Below are 17,618 nucleotides of genomic sequence, written 5' to 3'. Positions count from 1 at the left end.
AAACAAATAAGTACATTATGTTTTTTTTTTTTTTTAGTACATTATGTTTTTAAAAGAATCTTTGATGATACTCCTAATCCATAAAGACCTTCTGCTTTTTGCATTTAATCAAGTGATACAGGCCAATTGACCCTTAAAACAGACCAAGATCACTGTCAAAATAAAGATCTCTTTTCCAGTGGAAACACTCACATTTTTTTTGGTATTCTACCCTAGCAGAATTTTTTTTTTTAAACATCTTTATTGGAGTATAATTGCTTTACAGTGGTGTGTTAAGTTCTGCTGTATAACAAAGTGAATCAGCTATACATATACAAACATCCCCATATCTCTTCCCTCTTGTGTCTCCCTCCCACCCTCCCTATCCCACCCCTCTAGGTGGTCACAAAGCACCGAGCTGATCTCCCTGTGCTATGCGGCTGCTTCCCACTAGCCATCTGTTTACATTTGGTAGTGTATATATGTCCATGCCACTCTCTCACTTTGTCCCAGCTTACCCTTCCCCCTCCCTGTGTCCTCCAGTCCATTCTCTATGTCTGCATCTTTATTCCTGTCCTGCCCCTAGGTTCTTCAGAACCATTGTTTTTCTTTTTTTTTTTTTAGATTCTATGTGTTAACATACGGTATTTGTTTTTCTCTTTCTGCCTTACTTCACTCTGTATGACAGTCTCTAGGTCCATCCACCTCACTACAAATAATTCAATTTCGTTTCTTTTTATGGCTGAGTAATATTCCATTGTATATATGTGCCACATCTTCTTCATACATTCGTCTGTCGATGGACACTTAGGTTGCTTCCATGTCCTGGCTATTGTAAATAGAGCTGCAATGAACATTGTGGTACATGACTCTTTTTGAATTATGGTTTTCTCAGGGTATATGGCCAGTAGTGGGATTGTACCCCAGCAGAATTTAATCTTATGGATCAGTGGTAATATGGTTATAAAGAAGAAAAATTCTTTACAAGAAGGCAGTCAAAGCTTACATTTCCTTTTATTTAATCTTTAGTTTACATATATTCATATATTCATGTTCAACCTGGCCAAAGCCCAACTGTAGCCTCAGATGATTTCCAGGCAACCATTCACAAATTTAGTGAGTTTACATTTTGCAAAGAACTAAAACCACCATCAAAATAAAAAGACAAGTGATTTTCAAAAAATTCAAAAAGCAGAGTGCTTATTTGTCCAAGAGAGACTCAGACTTCAAGATAAATTCTATAATCTCCAAACTGTTGCAACAAAAGTAACATACATGTGGAATTTGCTTATGAAATTACACTTAGCATTCAACAAGAAAATGCTACTTTTTTGTAGCAGACATATTTTTGCTTCTAGTTCTCCATTTCTGTAATAAACATGAAGCCATGTGCTTATAAAACCTGACCCTAAGAAACCTAAAATATAAAATTCTGAGCAAAGGTCATAATTATGATAATCTGATTTAAAATTTTTAAACCTTATGAGATGGATCTGTAGAGATTTAGTTGACAGTGCTTCACAGTATCAAACTTTTCTTTTTATGAATAACTGCAAACTGACTTCTTTTGGATGAATCTGACTCACCCATATTTCAAACTAACATTTTAAATTTCCATGTCTAATTCTGTTGTTCCCCCTTCATTTACTCCTGGAGATATTTTCTTTAACAAGAAATTCATCTCCTCCTTGGTTATTCAGTGGTTCAGTTCCCATAGGAGTGGCAGGAAAAATGCTTGATTCTTTCCCTTTATTTACTAGTTGTCAAAATGATGAGTTGATTTCTCCAAAGGTATCCATTAGTTTAAGTACATTATGAACGTCTGGATTTAAACATATGTGTGTATTTCCATGCATTGCAGTTAATACTCTTATTGAGGCTCAAACTGTCCCACCTTTGGCCTGTGAGCCTTTCTGATTGGCTTCTGTGTCCTCCTGAAATGACCTTAGCAGTGTTTGATAGCTTATGGTTTCCTTGCTTTCCGGTTTGACAAGATGGCCCGGCCTCATCTTGCCTCAAGCCTGAAAAATGGTGTCTGTGTGTGTGTGGTTTTTTTTTTTTTTTCTTTTCTTTTTGGCCGCACGGCTTGTGGGATGTCAGTTCCCCAACCAGGGGTTGAAGCCAGGCCATGGGAATTAAAGCCCGGAATCCTAACCACTAGGCCACCAGGGAAATCCCCAAAATGGTGTTTATAAACAGCAATAAATCTATGGGTATTAAGGGAACTCATCTATCCAAAACACTGGAGGTCTTAACATCTAGCCCAATGCTTGGTGCATAGCAAATTGTTAATAAGTGTTGGTTGGCTAAATAAATTAATGATGATCACCTTCACTAGATTTTAAGTTGCTGGAAGTGAGAGGCCATATAATTCGAACAAGTATTTGTTGAATAAATAAATGAAGGAATGAAACCCAACAAATTAGGCGATACCACTGAACTCTCAGGCAGGGCAGAGCCCTGATATTCGTAGTCTTCTATCACCCCCTGGTGGGGAAGGGCAGGTCATGGTTCTCCAATGCCTTCAAATCTAGCGAAGTGTTTTTCAAACTACAGATCCCCACCCACTAGTGAGTTGTAAAATCAATTCAATGGGTCATGACCAGCATGTTTAAAAAATTGAATTTATAATTGAATAGAAAATATTAGAGTGCCTCACACATAGTAGAGGCAAACTCTGTCATGAACTGTCATAAAGCTATATTTATAGCTATACCTATATATTTATTAGCATATATATTCACTTATGAATGAATATATATATTTTTATATATATACAATATATATATTTATATACATATATATATTTATATGTGTACTGGATCACAACCAGTGATTTGTTGATAAATGTTTAACAACTATCTCTCTAGGGGAAAATGTATAAGTATGTATGTACATAAGTGTATTATAAATTTCTCTTTTTTTTTCTTTTCTTTCTTTTTTTTTTTGGCTGCATCGTGTGGCATGCAGGATCCTAGTTCCCCCACCAGGGATCGAACCCATGCCCCCTGCATTGGGAGAGCAGAGTCTTAACCACTGGATTGCCAGAGACGTCCCCAAATTTTATTTATTTACTATTTATTTGACCACACCGCAGATCTTATTTCCCTGAGCAGGGATCGAACCTGTGCCCCCTGCAGTGGAAGCGTGGAGTCCTAACCACTGGACCATCAGGGATTCCCCAACTTTCTCTTAATATAAAGAATGTGTAGCCATAATTTTAAAATAATAAAATATACAAATTCTCTTTACTGTAAATTCCATATAGCGAACTGATTCTCCCAGAACGCTTTCATTGATGTTTGCTGGACTCTTGTATCCATCGCCAACCTATAGTTTCAGTTCAACCATGTTTGACAAATGGAGCTGCATACCAGTCTAGACAGTCGACAAACCAAATAAAGCCCTGATTTATAGCACCTGCCATTTCCCTTAGTGTAAATACTCCTACCAGGGCTGGTTTCAAGCTACAAATATGACACCAATGAACACACAGTTGGGAAAAGTTGCACGGTAACATACTATACAATAGATGTAAGCAACCTCAGGGGCATAGGTAATAGTGAAACAGAGTAAAATAATTTGCAAATGATGGGTTTTGAATAGTTATTGTGCATTTAATTGTTCATTTATATAATGTGATTTTTAATACTGGCTTTAACGATCAGCTGGCAGAAGTCCGGAAAATTTAACAATCTGTTCTCGCCATCCATATGAGTTCGCTCCAGCACACAGCTGGACCCACAACATGAATATGTATTTCTTCACATGGGTTGAAGTTTTTAAAAAAGAAAAGAAAACTTCAGAGACCTACAAAATTTCAGGTCTGGGTGTAGCTCAGTCTTCAAAAATCTCCAGGGATTAAGCTGTAGAGTTTCAAATAGAACAAACCCATTTCCTTTCTAGAGAAATACAAATCCTGAAACATACAGGAGGTATGTTTTAGCTGGTTCCTCTGGGTGATGTCTAGAGTTTCTGTCACCTAGCGCCCTTTCCCCTTTTCTTGGGGGTGGGGGATTAGCATCTAGCATTTCGTCAAGGGGGACCACTTAGCTAATAATGTCCAGTGTATCTCCCTGTTCTTTATTTATTTATTTATTTATAAATTTATACATTTATTTATTTAGGCTGCATTGTGTCTTTGTTGCTGTGTGCAGGCTTTCTCCAGTTGCGGCGAGCGGGGGCTACTTTTCATTGAGGTGTGCAGTCTTCTCATTGTGGTGGCTTCTCTTGTTGTGGAGCACGGGCTCTAGGCGCGTGGGCTTCAGTAGTTGTGGCATGCGGGCTTAGTAGTTTTGGCTTGCGGGCTCTAGGGCGCAGGCTCAGTAGTTGTGGTGCATGGACTTAGTTGCTCTGCAGCATGTGGCATCTTCCCGGACCAGGGATTGAACCCATGTCCCCTGCATTGGCAGGCGGATTCTTAACCACTGCACAACCTGGGAAGTCCTACCTCCCTGTTCTTAACCATTATGCAGCTTGCTATGGAAAGTAACAATAATTCAGCACCTGACAATCTTCAGGAGATACAGATGGTTTCAGATACTATTTATAAGCTGCCTTCACAATTAACATCTTGCCAGCTGTGTGGTTTTTATCTCCAATCATGAAAAGGCAAATTAGTATAATCACCAGTACCTTTGCTTTTTTCAACCTAGCTTTTTGAAGACCCAGAGACGTCTTGCTACATAAAAACTATGATCAGAGAAATGCAATTTACCGATCACCTTGAGACAGTTTTAAGGCATTAATACTTTTACTCCTATTAGTTTATTGATTCCCTGCATGAGAGATTTTAAACATCATTGTATTATACGTGTAAATCAGGCCAGTGTTTCCCAAAGTGCAGTAGCTATCCTTGGTTTAGGGACACGAGATTATTTTAGGCAGTTAGAGATGATGCATATTTCAATAGAAATTTTTTTTTGTAATAGAAAAAACATAACTGGCACACAGAATCTATTATTCCATGGATATTTCTGCTTGGGAGGCTATTGAATAAGTATCTCAGTTTTAAATGTGTGTTGTTTAAAGAAAAATGTTAAGGAATAATAGTATTGGTGGTATACGGACATAGCAAAAACAGTTAAGGTGGACGTAATGTGTTGAATGGTGACACCCCCCCCCAAAAAAAGATATGTCAAAGTCTTGATCCCTGGTACTTAGGAATGTGACCTTATTTGGAAATAGGGTCGTTGCACATATAATTAAGGATCTCAAGATGAGATTATCCTGATTTAGAGTGGACCCTAATCCAATAACTAGTGTCCTTATAAGGGACAGAAGGAGAGAGGACACACAGAGACACAGAAGGGAGAAGCCCACATGAAGACGGAGGCAAAGATTGCAGTGATGCAGCCACGAGCCAAGGAATGCCAAGACTGCCAGCAGTCACAGAAGCTAGGAGAGAGCTACGGAAAGGGTCCTCCCTCAGAGCCTCCAGAAGGAACCAATCCTGTCAGCAGCTTCATTTCAGACTCTGGTCTCCAGAACTGTCAGAGAATAAATTTCTGTTCGTTTAAGCCAACATAGTTGTGGTAATTTGTTATGGCAGCACTAGGAAACTAATACAGTGGCAAAGAAATGCCGCAAGGTTGGGAAACAATTAGACACCCAGCCATGACAGGGGATGAGTGGGTTTAACTCTGTGATAAACGAGTGACTGAGTCATCAACGCCCTCATCTGATGGCCGTTAGCCCCCAGCGTCCAGCATTTTCTCTCAATACCAATCACAGTTGTTTTAAAAGTGAAAATAAAGCTAATAATTTAAAATGCAAATCTAATGGTTATTTTATGCATTTATTTTCTCATGTCCGTATGTCTGGACCACCATAATGAACCTCGAGTTCATAAACTAACTCGGGAAAGGTTGATCTCCTCTTGGCTCCCCATGTTACAGATGAGAAAACTAAGGCTCAGATGGAGGAAGCATCTCCAAGAGAGACTAAATGATGCTGGGACCACTGCTCCAATTCCTACAACTCTACGTTTATTCTTCCCCACCTCCAGCAAATATTTCCACAAGCGCTTTTTCCTCCGATCAGAGCAAGGCACAGAGGATGTGTGCCTTTCCTTACCGGGAGCATGTTACCCTGGCGGCGGGATTTCGGGAAGGCAAGGAGGCAAGCGAGGATTTTGGAAACAGGAGCGCTGCAGGGGCCGCCGGTGGCCAGGAGGGGGAGCGCGCGGGCTCCGGAGCGCTCACGCTCCTCGGGGGCGGGGTCTGCGAGCGGCGCGCGTGCGCTCAAAGGGAGGCGGTGCCGCCGGCCAAGACGAAGGGCCAGACGGTGGCCGAGAGGGCACGGGGAGGCTGACGGAGGCCGACAGGTCGGGCATGGAGCACCTGGAGCGCTGCGCGTGGGCCCTCAGGGGGACGCTGGTGCGGGCGGCCGTACGGCGCTACCTGCCCTGGGCCCTGGTGGCCTCCATGCTGGCGGGCTCCCTCCTCAAGGAGCTTTCCCCTCTGCCCGAGAGCTATCTCAGCAACAAGCGCAACGTCTTCAACGTGTGAGTGCGCCCCGGGTCCTCTCCTGTCCCTGCCGTAGCTGTCGCCTTGCCCAGAGAGCCGGGGGTTAGCTGCCCTGATGGACGAGTCATTGGAAGGGGAGATCCTTCTCCCCTTCGTGATAGCAGCGTCTGCACGCGTGTCGCGATGGAGGGACCCCGGAATAGCTAGTGTCACTAGCAAGTCGCGTTTGCACACCCAAACCAGACAGTCTGAGCTTGACTGGGCAGGGTGGTGTGTGTGTCTGTGTGTGTGTAGGGGTGGGGGGTGGGAAGGGGGGTGAACCGGCCTGTGTCGCTGCTCCCCCTGCCTCCCTTTGTGGGGTTAGGAGTTGGCCCCTGCCCTGGGGGAGATGCCACCTCCCTCCTGCCTGCCAATGTCAGACCCTGTGCCTCCGCCCTAAATCTGATACCCCCCAGCTGCTGACAGAATCCCATCACACCTGGGTGGGGCAAGCAGACCTGCCTTCTTTCGCCAGCACCCCCCGCCCCCCACCTTTGAGAGCCTGTCCTAGCCCATGCCAACCCCCGTTCCAAGACAGTCGCCCCGGAGTGGAACCCTCCAGTCCGTGACCTTACCCCTGGATCTGCTTGGATTTTCTCAGTAACTCAAAGTTCATGGCAGTGGCCTAGGAACACCATCCCAGCCGGGCCCTTTGAGACTTCTCCTTAAGTCCACCCACCCCCTCCTTTTTTTTTTTTTTTATTTTTAAATCTCTTGGATTTTAAGTTTATCGATGCAAACACCGTTGCAATAGTAAAGGGAAACTCTGAAAGATAAAACTCCTCCCCTGACGTGAGCTTCGACTCTCCTTGGGAGGTGCAGTGTCTGCAGCATCTCCCAAAAGTCAGTCCAACTTTGGTTATCTACTTAAAACCCTGGTTTCTCTCTCCAGCAGTTTCATCAAATACCTGACAGGTCTTGGCTGTGGCCAGATCCTTGCATATCAGCCCCAGGGAAGATTTTAGCGACAGGCCCTTGGGTAGTGTCTGAAGAACCTTTGGAACCCAGGAAGAGTCCTTCTGTCCTTTGTGCACCTTCCTTCCTCACCCACCCGTGGAGGCTGGGCTGAGAACAGGTTATGAGAGTGGTCATGGCCCCAAGCCTCTTGCATGTGTGTTTACCGCACCTGGTCCCCAGCTCAGCCACCTTTGATGAGGGCAGGGGAGGCAGACAAGACAGCTGCTGCTTGATCTGGCCTGGGTGAGCTGGGAGCCGAAGAGCCTGGCAGACAAGTCCCTGTCTTTTGCGAGTTGCCGTGGATTCTGGTGTTTTGCTCCACACCTCTATGCTAGTTAATTATTGAAAGGGAACTAGTGAATCGTTGGCTCTGGATTTAAAAATCGTTGGGTCCCCTCAGTTCTATTTAACAGTTGAGGAAACGGAGGCCTGGAGGTGTGGTAATACGTCGGAGTCAGGATTTGAACCTGGGTCTTCTGGCGTGAAGTCATGCTCTGTCTGATCATTTCTACCACGTAGGAAAAAGCCTTGGTGTAGAAAAAGCCTGGGCTTTGGGGCTGGCCAAACCTTGGTTTAACCTGGGCTTGCTGGTCATGTGAGTGTGATCCTGGCAAGTTACTGAACTATTCTTTACCTATAATATGGGGCTAGTGACACCTTCCCCCCGAGGTAACTGTGAGTATTCTATGGGAAAGTGGATGTATGTGAAAGCTCTGTAATTACTTTCCTCAGCAAATAGCGTAGTGCTTAAGATCACAGAACCTGGGTTTAAATCCCGGCTCCACCACTGATGACCTCTGCTTTGGGCACGATGCTTCTCTGTGCCTCTGTTTTCTTCTCTGTAAAATAGGGATAATAGCAGTACCTACCTCCTAGAGTTGTGTAAGGATTCAATAGTTAATACACTTAAAGTACTTAGTGAGTGAAGTTGTGGTCTATAGCTTTTATCACCTATTTCTCCTTTTTCCCTCCCTCGAGAGTCCAGAGTCCTGAGTGGTGACATTGTTCCCTCTCTGCTATGTCCCCGTCTTCACTTCCACTTTCTTCCTCTGCCAGGTATTTTGTCAAAATGGCCTGGGCCTGGACCTTCTGTCTCCTCCTGCCTTTCATCACCCTCACCAACTACCAGCTGATGGGCAAGGCCGGCCTGGTCCTGCGGCGGCTGAGCACACTGCTTGTGGGCACGGCCATCTGGTACGTGGGCACAGCCGTCTTCGCCAACATTGAGCACTACACAGGCAGCTGCTACCAGTCGCCAGCCCTGGAGGGGGTGAGAAAGGAGCACCAGAGTAAGCAGCAGTGCCACGGGGAAGGAGGCTTTTGGCATGGCTTTGACATCTCAGGCCACTCCTTCCTGCTCACCTTCTGTGTCCTTATGATTGTGGAGGAGATGGCTGTGCTGCACGAGCTGAGGACGGACCGAAGCCACTGGCTTCACGCGGCCATCACCACCCTGGGGGTCGCCCTGGGCCTCCTGACCTTCATCTGGGTGTGGATGTTTCTGTGCACGGCCGTTTACTTTCACAACTTGTCCCAGAAAGTGTTTGGCACCCTGTTCGGTCTGCTGGGCTGGTACGGGACGTACGGGTGTTGGTATCTGAAATCCTTCTCTCCAGGACTTCCTCCCCAGAGCTCTAGTTTGAATCTGAAGCAAGACGGTTACAAGAAATAAAAGAGAAGCAAAAGGGCTGACAGCAGGACAGTGGCTAATAGATTTTCCACTTATCTTTCTTAGTTATCGACTAAATTGTTGATCCCGCTTCCTGGAGGAAGCTTACCAGGCAGCGTGTGGGGTGGGGGTGGGGTGGAGTCTGGGGGGTGAGCAAGGTCAGGCCCCAGACTGTCCCTGGTGGCATCGCCCTGTGTCACAAGCACCGCCACTCCCAATCAGGCACTTTGCGTTCCTGGCAAGACTTGACCTTAATCTGGAACATCCCTTTTGGCCGAAGAGGGCCAAGCTCTGGCTCAGCGAGAGGGCGGGATCGGGAAAGCCTCTGTTGTGTGGCTGAAGTGGGGCTGGGGCCTCAGGACTCTCTTCCGCTGCCATCAGATGCTCCCTGATTCTTCCTTGTCTTCTGTGTCAATGGCTATTAATGGTGTTATTTAACAGTAGTTCCCTCTGGTCAGTTTTGCAGAAGCATTTATTTCCAGCAGGGTTCTTTATGAAACAACCAACTGCCTGAAAGACACATTCTGGTTGTAGTACTTATTTCGTCCGCGGAATGTCAAATATTGCAAGTGGCTCGTGATTAGCTACCAAAACAGTTAACCTGGAGTGCCTCTACGACAGAGTATTGGATGATTTTTAGGTAATGAACATTGATACTTTTCTGTCCATGTTGTCTATTATATATTGGTTTTCGGAGCAATAAGGTTACTTCCCCCCCCCCCATTGTGAGTGAATACTTTATAGTTTTTGATAACAATCATGGCGTTTGTTCTTTGTTGACAGAACTCCAGAAAATGACTCACGACTCTGCACTTTGGCACACGTGTAGATTGCTTTGAGGGTTTTTTAGAACACTCTTGGCCTACGGTATTGAATTCAAGCACACGGGACTCTTTTCTCTGTTAAGAATAAAACCGGAGAGCAGACGTTTTCATAACCTGTTGAATTTTAAGCTGAGTCAGGGTAATTTTGCAAAATGCATATTGGCACTGAACCTCCCCTGACCACCCGTCAGTGGTGTAGACTGAGTGGTGCTTCAGAGTTGTGTGGTAATAAGCCTTGTGTTCATCGCTGTGGCCCAAGGCACTTTTACCCTTTTGGACAAGGTTATGCTAAGTCAGAAGTGGACGAAAATATCTTCCCTTGCTTCTGATGGCAAGAAGCCAACCTGTCTGCAAAAATGTCCCTGATAAATGGCAGCTTGACTTTGGCCCACCCTCCTCTTACTTGGACCACTACCCAAACCAGACCAAACGGGCCTGTCCATCTGCCCTTGAACTCAACCTTTTATTTCCCCTCTGCAGCCCTTCTCAATTTCCAGCCTTGTCCTTGTGTGGCCCTCACCTTGGGAGTGCTGGGAGTGGTGAGATGCCCTGTCCCCTCTGCCCCACCAAGGCACAGTTACCGCTCTGTGATGAGATACCCCTTCCCTCTCTCAGGGTGTCTCTTAAGCCTTTCGAACCAAGCCCCGTGCGTTTTGGATAATCATCCTGGAAGCTTCTTTGACGCCCCTCCCGCCCCAGTCAAGCCTGGTAATAGCATTAACTGATAAGCACTGCACTCGCCTGGCTTAACTCAAGCTTAGGTTGGTAGGAGTTTGAGGTCTGGAAAATCTTCAGTGTAAAATGTATTGCGTATAAATATGTACTTAAAATATGTAGTTCGTATCTCATCTGGCCACAGGTTAACCTGTATCGATCAAAATGTGGGCTGTGATACATTGTACCCAAAGGTGGCAGAAACACCTGACAGTGAGATTTCGAAGGTGTCACCGTGGTGCTTTGGGAGCGTTGGCAAGCTATGATGGGCCCCGGGAGAATTGTTTTGCCCCCTGGAGCTTACATCTGAAAACGGGGGTGGTGGAAGTGGGGCTGGGGTAGGTGGCAGGGGCTTGCTGAAGGGATTGACATCTCTCCTACGTTTCACGTTCAGCACCAAAAGGCAGCAGGCGCAAGGTGACGCCAGAAGTTCACTTGTCTCACTTAAATGTCCAGACGTTTCTCTCCTGCAGGTCTGACTCAGGCTCAGCCTTACTCTGACTCTGCGGAAAGCATCCATTACCGAATCTTGTATATTGAGGAGTCTTCTGCCACTTCCTGTTCAGTCTTAGCACCTTTGCCTGTCTCTAGGGAACATGCTCTCAATCCCTGTGTGACACAGCGTGGCAAGGCTGAAAGTTTAGGCAAATGTGAGATGTGGGTCCAAATCGTGTCTGACCCTGGTCAAGCCTCAATTTCCCCATCTGTAAAATGGAGGTGGTACTGTCAGGATGAAGGGAATATGTATGTGAAATGCCCAGCACATGGGCATAGCAGGTGATAACCCCCCTGCCTCCTCTTTCTTGATTAAGCCTTTAGAACCTTATGGCTCCTCTGGAGAAGGCAGGGAAACTAATATGTTCTTTGGAGTGCCCTTTGGGGTCTGGGTGTCCTGCTGAAGTAGCCTTGTATTGTCTTTTGAAAAGTGTCTGTTCCCCAGGTGCTGAACAAGAGGGTTTTGAGGGCCTCTGTGATCGCAGAATACCACCGTGCTTGGTTGTCTCTCCGTGTTGAGGTTCATTCACCGGCGCCTCATTTTCCACATGCATCTGTCGTCGTCTGAGTACCAGATTGTATTTAGAGAATGGCTCTCACCACTGTTATGTACACATACAGATCGTGTGTGTAAACAGGCAAATTAAACTAGAGATAATGAAATCCCACATTCCTGCATTTCGTGTGTTCTTTCCCAAAACCCTCAATTCCAGAACCAGGACAGCTCAGCCCATTTTATGAAAGGAGAGTAATTCTTACTGGAGCTACTCGCTGTGTATAGGGGAATTTCAAGGCTGTAGTCACTCTTATTTTTTTTCTCCTCAATCCTGTGACCTAAGGATATGTTGTCATGTATTTCTCAGCCTGATTTACTCCTTCCCTTTGTGCCACATCTGTGTCTCAGAGTCCTGAGGCCTGGATCAGCCGGATTTGGGAGCAGTTTTCTTGGCAGTAAGAGGAAGGTTACACAAGAGCAGTTACAAAGTTCACTCAAATGAGGTCATCTGTGAAAAAGCCCTGGAGGCCTATACGCGTGTGAGGACTTTTCGTACCTTTTAGCGCCCTCTCCCGTCAGGTCAGCCTGACCTGCTTGGCCCCTCCACGTAGTATCTGTCAAAAGCCCAATGGCTCCAGGATTTGAAGCTCCTCCTTTGGCAGAACTTCCCTGTTCAGATTCCGTTGGCAGCACCAAACCCTTCTTGAGTTTATCCTGTGAGCCAGGAGCTAGGACAGGATAATGAACTCCCTCCCTCCTGGAGCTTGTGGTCCAAAATCTATCCCTTCAGAGCTTAAGGTGTGAGTGGGGTTGCAAAGTTTGATTTTGCTACCTCTGTGCGTTTTTTTTTTTTTTTTTTTTTTTTTTTGCGGTACGTGGGCCTCTCACTGTTGTGGCCTCTCCCGTTGCGGAGCACAGGCTCCGGACACGCAGGCCCAGTGGCCATGGCTCACGGGCCCAGCCGCTCCGCGGCATGTGGAATCTTCCCGGACCAGGGCACGAACCCATGTACCCTGCATTGGCAGGCAGACTCTCAACCACTGCGCCACCAGGGAAGCCCACCTCTGTGTGTTTGAGGAATTTTCACTCCTGGAGAAGATGCATAAGGAGTCAACAACCACCATAGAGTGTTCCGAGTGCTGGCCAAGGTCAGGGCCTGGGAACACAGAGCAGGGGACAACCAGGTGCCCTGGGGAATCACGGGATATTTTCACAGCACGTAGTTCTTTTGGGTCTTGAAGGATGAGAAGGAGTTCAAGCAGTTAGGCAGAGAACAGACTCCAAGGACGCGAGAACAGCATGCACAAAGGCATGGAGATGAGCTGCCATGATTTTCATCCAGAGATCCCTTCTCAAGAAACCTAACTTTCCCCTCATGTTCAAGAGCAACAGAGATTGAAGAAAGGCAGACTGAAAGGACTGTCAGTGGAGGTCCTGGATGCGCCCTGCTATGTTATAAGGAGCACTCAGCTAGAAGTGTGAACGCCCGGCTTTGAGCTGGCTTCCACCACTGCTTTTTCTGCTCTTCTGTGTGACCTTGGCCGAGTCACTCAACATCTCTGGGTCTCAACTTCCTTATCTGATAAATGACGGGCACAGACTGGTTAACCTCATCAACTCTTCTGCTCTATTATATTTCTTTGCTCCGCTTGATGAAAAGTTCTTCCCAAGCTGGTTATGACTTTTATTTAAGGAAACAACATGAAAAGAAGCTCGCACTCAGCTGAGGTGGCAGCTGGCTTCCCGGTGAGTGACCGGGGAGCTGATCTCTGGGCGCACTTTATCATACCCCTGCTTTTCTCTGCATCGACAGCCTAATGCAGTGTAGACCTGATTGCTTGGCTTTCTAGGGACTTCCTGGACATGGGGAGCTGGACCTAGCTCCCAGAGGGATGAACCGCAGAAGCCTTTTTAAAAAGGTCCCCAATTTCGATATCAAGGAGAGGGTAGATTCTGTTAAGGGAAACTCCGTGCAGTATAGTCACCTTCAGAAATTGTCCCAGAAATCCCTAATACAGTCTCTGGGGTGTTTTAAAATTGAACACACACAGCGTAGAAAACAGGTCCTCCCATACCTGAGGGAGAGGGGAGATGGTAAATTGGGCCCACGTGATTAGATGGTAACCTGGTCGTATCCAGACTTAAAATGTGCAGACCCGGGAGCTCCCTGGTGGCCTGTGGTTAGGGTTACAGGCTTTCACTTCCCTGGCCCGGGTTTAGTCCCTGGTCAGGGAACTGAGATCCCACAAGCCGTGTGGCCCAGCCCAAAACAAAAACAAACCAAAAAAATGTGCAGACCTAACAGTCTCAGTCTAGGGACTTAGGCTATGGGAATGTTCATAGAGGTGGGCAAAGATAAACACAAAGATTTCATTGCAGCTATTTGTGATAGTGCAAAGTTGTCAAGATTTATCTAACTGTTGCCAATTGGTTAAATAATTATGGTAACCACATCAGGAATATAATGCAGTCACTACAAAGAATAAATGGTGTTATATTTAGCACGGAATCTGGTGGCAGAAAGACTCTGCGTTCGTGCTGACTAGAACGTACAGCTGTGTGCCCTCGGTCAGGTCAGAATCTCTGAGCCTCTTTGTGAAGGGTAAGGTGGGGATAATGCCTCACCTCACTCAACATCCATTGCCCCGCTAGGTGAGGGGCACTATGCTGGACACGGTGTTAATTCAGAGACACGGTTCTGCCCTCAGTCTAGCCAGGCACAGGCAATGAAATGAGCACATCCACACAGGGTGCTAAGCGTCAAAAGCAGAGTGTTCCCCTACGCTACCCCAACATTGTCCCAGCTCAGGCAGAGATGATTTACATAACACACTCAGAAAAGCAAAGGACGGAGGAGATTATTCTGCCTCTGCCTCCACACTGGCTGACCTTGAACAAGTTCCTCAGTTTCTTCATCTGTAAAATGGGGATAATAGAAGTACCTACCTTGTAGAGTTGTTGTGAGGATTAAATGAATTGATACTTGTAAAGGGCTTACTTAGGACAGGACCTAGTCTTTGGGAGGCACTATATAAAAGTCTTTCAAGTGCACAATAAGTCCCTAATGTGCCATCAATACTATAACTACTTTAAAAGCAGGAAAAAGAGGGACTTCCCTGGCGGTCCAGTGGCTAAGGCTCCGTGCTTCCACTGCAGGGGGCACGGGTTCAATCCCTGGTTGGGGAACTAAGATCCCGCGTGCCACATGGTGTGGCAAAAAAAAAAAAAAAATTCAGGAAAAAGAAGTCCCATACATGTCAGTGTTTTAATTTTGATTGACTCAGAGATAGTTAAAACATGCAGTCGAATGTGGAAGGCCATGTCCCAGGACCTCTAGAATGAATGGAGTCTCCGAGACTATAGTCTGGTTTCAGGGCTAACTAGGAGGTGGGGGAGAGTGAGAGAAGTGTTTTCCAGGAGAGCTGAGGGGAAAGGACATCCGTGTACCTGTGGGGTCCTTTGCGCCAAGGTAAAGTAGGTGTTTGAGGTGCTGTCCACTTGCAGGTAAGCTAAGGGCTGCAGCTCTGCAGATATGGGCTGGCCTCAGCTGGTGAGCTCTGCTTCAGGCAGTGGACCAGCTGGCCTTGGTTCGAGGCCACAAGCTGGGCTCAAGTCTGTTCTGCTTTCAGTCTAAGGTCCAGATGAAAAGGGCAGCAACTACCTGGGGCCTGCTCTTCTCGTGATGAACACTGAGGCACCCACATGGTACGTTTAAAGCCTCTACTCCCATCACATCCTTCCACTAACAGTCCACTGGCCCAAGATGGTCACATGGACAGTACCCTGATGGGGCAGGGAATAAACTCCACCCACGGTGGGAGGTGCTGCAAAGTCACATGGCAAGGGTTGTGGATGTATAACCCTATTAGGGAATCCAAAAATCCAATCTACCACTTGTACCTTGGGTGCTCACTCTCTGAGCCTCTGTTTCCTCATCAGTGAGACATAAAAAGCTATGCTTTGCAGACTTAGACATAATTTATGTGAATTTCCTAGTACCTGGTTAGTACTCAAAGGATGGCAGCTATTATTATTATTAGCTCCATTTAGAGATGAGAAAACTAAGGGTTTTAGGCAATGTGGGCCCGGGTTGCTAGGGAAGGACCAAACAGGTCTTTGGAGATAACGTTGGAATGGCCCGGGCAGATGATTCTGTGACTTTGGCAGTGAGCAGCCAATGAGCTGAAGGAGATATGACCTTCAGCAGCCCTTACCGTCCTCCCCAACAGGCATCCTTCTGTGAATGTTGGATAGACCTTCTCAGCATTGTAAACACTGGGGGCGCCCATTACCGCAGTCCTGGCGGTGGTGGTGTCTGTCTTCCCAACTAGACTGAACTCAGCCCCACACCCTGTCCATCTCTGCAACCCTCCATGGCACCTGGTAGAAGGCTCAGCAGCTGATGGATTCTGAGTAAACGTACGCATGTTGACTCTTTTCCACACCCGAGCTGCTCTCCATGACATTCCGAGACAGAAAGGGACCAGGGAAAGGACACTTAGCTCTAGCTCACTTGTTGTGCGATCCTGACCAAACCAGACACATGCCCATCCCAGGCCTCAGTTTCTGCACGTGTGGAACTGGCAGGTGGGGCCTGTGGAGTCTTTGAGTCTATGGTTCTCTCCAGCAGTCTGCCTGGGCCTCTTCCCATTCAGTGCTTCCTTATGTCAGAGGCTGCTGGCTGTCCACCAGGATCTGTTCTCTCCTTCCTTAGCAATAGGCTGCCCAATCACAGACTACATTTCCCAGCCTCCTTTGCAGCTGGGTGAAGCCTGGTAATTAAATTCTCACCCATGGACCGTGTGTGGAAGTCGCATGACCCTCTTCAACAGCTGGGCCTTAAAGTACTGGACATGTGCTCTAACATCCTGTCTATCCTTTCCTATTGGATAAAACCTGGCCGTGGGAATTCCCTGGCAGTCCAGTGGTTAGGACTCAGAGCTTCATTGCCTTGGGCCTGGGTTTGATCCCTGGTTGGGGAACTAAGATTCCTCAAGCCATGCGGTGCAGCCAAAAAACAAACAAAAGACCTGGCCTCCCCAGATCCAGCCTTGGGCCCCCCAAGCAGCCATCAGTCATCTCTTCCTTCTCACCAGAAGTGAAATGGTCAAAACATTGGTGAGAGTCACGAGAGTCAGACTCACTGAGTCTCAACGTCGTACCTCCACCCCTCTGGCCCCAAACTCTGGAAACGAGAACTAGATGGACAGCACAGGTTTAGAAATGAAAAGCAGCTGCTCCTCCTTGATGCTTTTTATTGGGGGCTTTCAGTGTTTTCTAAGCATGAGCAGCAGTGACACCCAGACCCTCTCCCAACATGCAAAAGGCACAGGGAAGTGAGACGCCGCAAGGACGGGCAGCGTGGACGCAGAAACCCCCCTGCATGGCATGGTAGGGCGTGGGGGGAGCCCCGAGAGTGAAGGGGAAGGCAGACGTTAACAGAGATGGCTTTGGCAGAGGCTGGAGGAGGGACATCCACCTCCAGACCCACCCCTGCGCTCTGGCCAGGGCTGAACTTCCGAGAGAAGATCAATGTGCCTTTTCCTGAAAGTCCACCTCACATGGTGGGAAAACTCAGCTCCGGGTGGGAAGAGGAGGATGGACACTGCCTTCAGGGACTTCCAGTAAAGTGCCCGACCGAGCACACTGGCCAAATCAAGAGGGGGATGGGAGGGTGTGCTCATGGCGTCGGCCCCAGACATGGCCTGTGGCTGGAAGTCACTGCCTTGGCCCAGCCAGTGCTGTCTCAGTTCACTTCCAGGAGGAGAATGAAGCCCCTTCCAGTCTTCAGGGGCCTCCTGTGGGGTCTCCAGGTCTCCAGCCCCACCTGGAGGTAGCGCTTAGAAGAGTCAAGTCTTGATGTTGGCTTTGTCCTGTGGAAGAGTTCCCTGGGCAAGAGGGAAGGGGAGGCGGGGGTCAGGCCCTCCGAGCCCCCAGCACCTCCCAGAATCTGGGCCCTGGTGAATGAAATGACCTGG

The 17,618-nt window shown here is 47.2% G+C and overlaps 2 protein-coding genes and 1 non-coding gene across 5 annotated transcripts in view; 1 reads left to right on the top strand and 2 right to left on the bottom strand.

Annotated features, from left to right (window-relative positions):
* Positions 1-3,083: 3,083 nt before the first annotated feature.
* On the bottom strand, positions 3,084-3,156 carry TRNAW-CCA (transfer RNA tryptophan (anticodon CCA)). Its single transcript has one exon. It is a non-coding gene; the product is annotated as a tRNA-Trp (tRNA).
* Positions 3,157-6,239: 3,083 nt separating this feature from the next.
* On the top strand, positions 6,240-11,812 carry FITM2 (fat storage inducing transmembrane protein 2). Of its 3 annotated transcripts, none has more exons than XR_004522077.2 (3): positions 6,240-6,484; positions 8,499-9,751; positions 11,590-11,812. XR_004522077.2 is itself a non-coding variant. In XM_019944031.3 (2 exons), the coding sequence occupies exons 1-2, from the start codon at positions 6,312-6,314 to the stop codon at positions 9,112-9,114; spliced, it is 789 nt and encodes a 262-aa protein (XP_019799590.1). In that variant the 5' UTR covers positions 6,240-6,311; the 3' UTR covers positions 9,115-11,812. The 3 variants fall into 3 exon arrangements, 1 of the variants encoding a protein (XP_019799590.1); XR_004522076.2 differs by having other exon boundaries at positions 9,895-11,812; XM_019944031.3 differs by having other exon boundaries at positions 8,499-11,812.
* A 5,015-nt stretch (positions 11,813-16,827) lies between these two features.
* The window catches only part of GDAP1L1 (ganglioside induced differentiation associated protein 1 like 1), a 37,750-nt gene continuing 36,959 nt past the window's right edge, over positions 16,828-17,618 (bottom strand). The window contains exon 7 of the mRNA XM_033840652.2: positions 16,828-17,528. The gene's annotated coding sequence lies outside the window, so the exon portion shown is untranslated. The remainder of the gene's footprint in view (positions 17,529-17,618) is intronic.

The sequence above is a fragment of the Tursiops truncatus genome, chromosome 15, assembly GCF_011762595.2.
Source record: "Tursiops truncatus isolate mTurTru1 chromosome 15, mTurTru1.mat.Y, whole genome shotgun sequence".
Classification (NCBI taxonomy): Eukaryota; Metazoa; Chordata; class Mammalia; order Artiodactyla; family Delphinidae; genus Tursiops; species Tursiops truncatus.
This window is presented reverse-complemented; position numbering and strand designations above follow the sequence as displayed.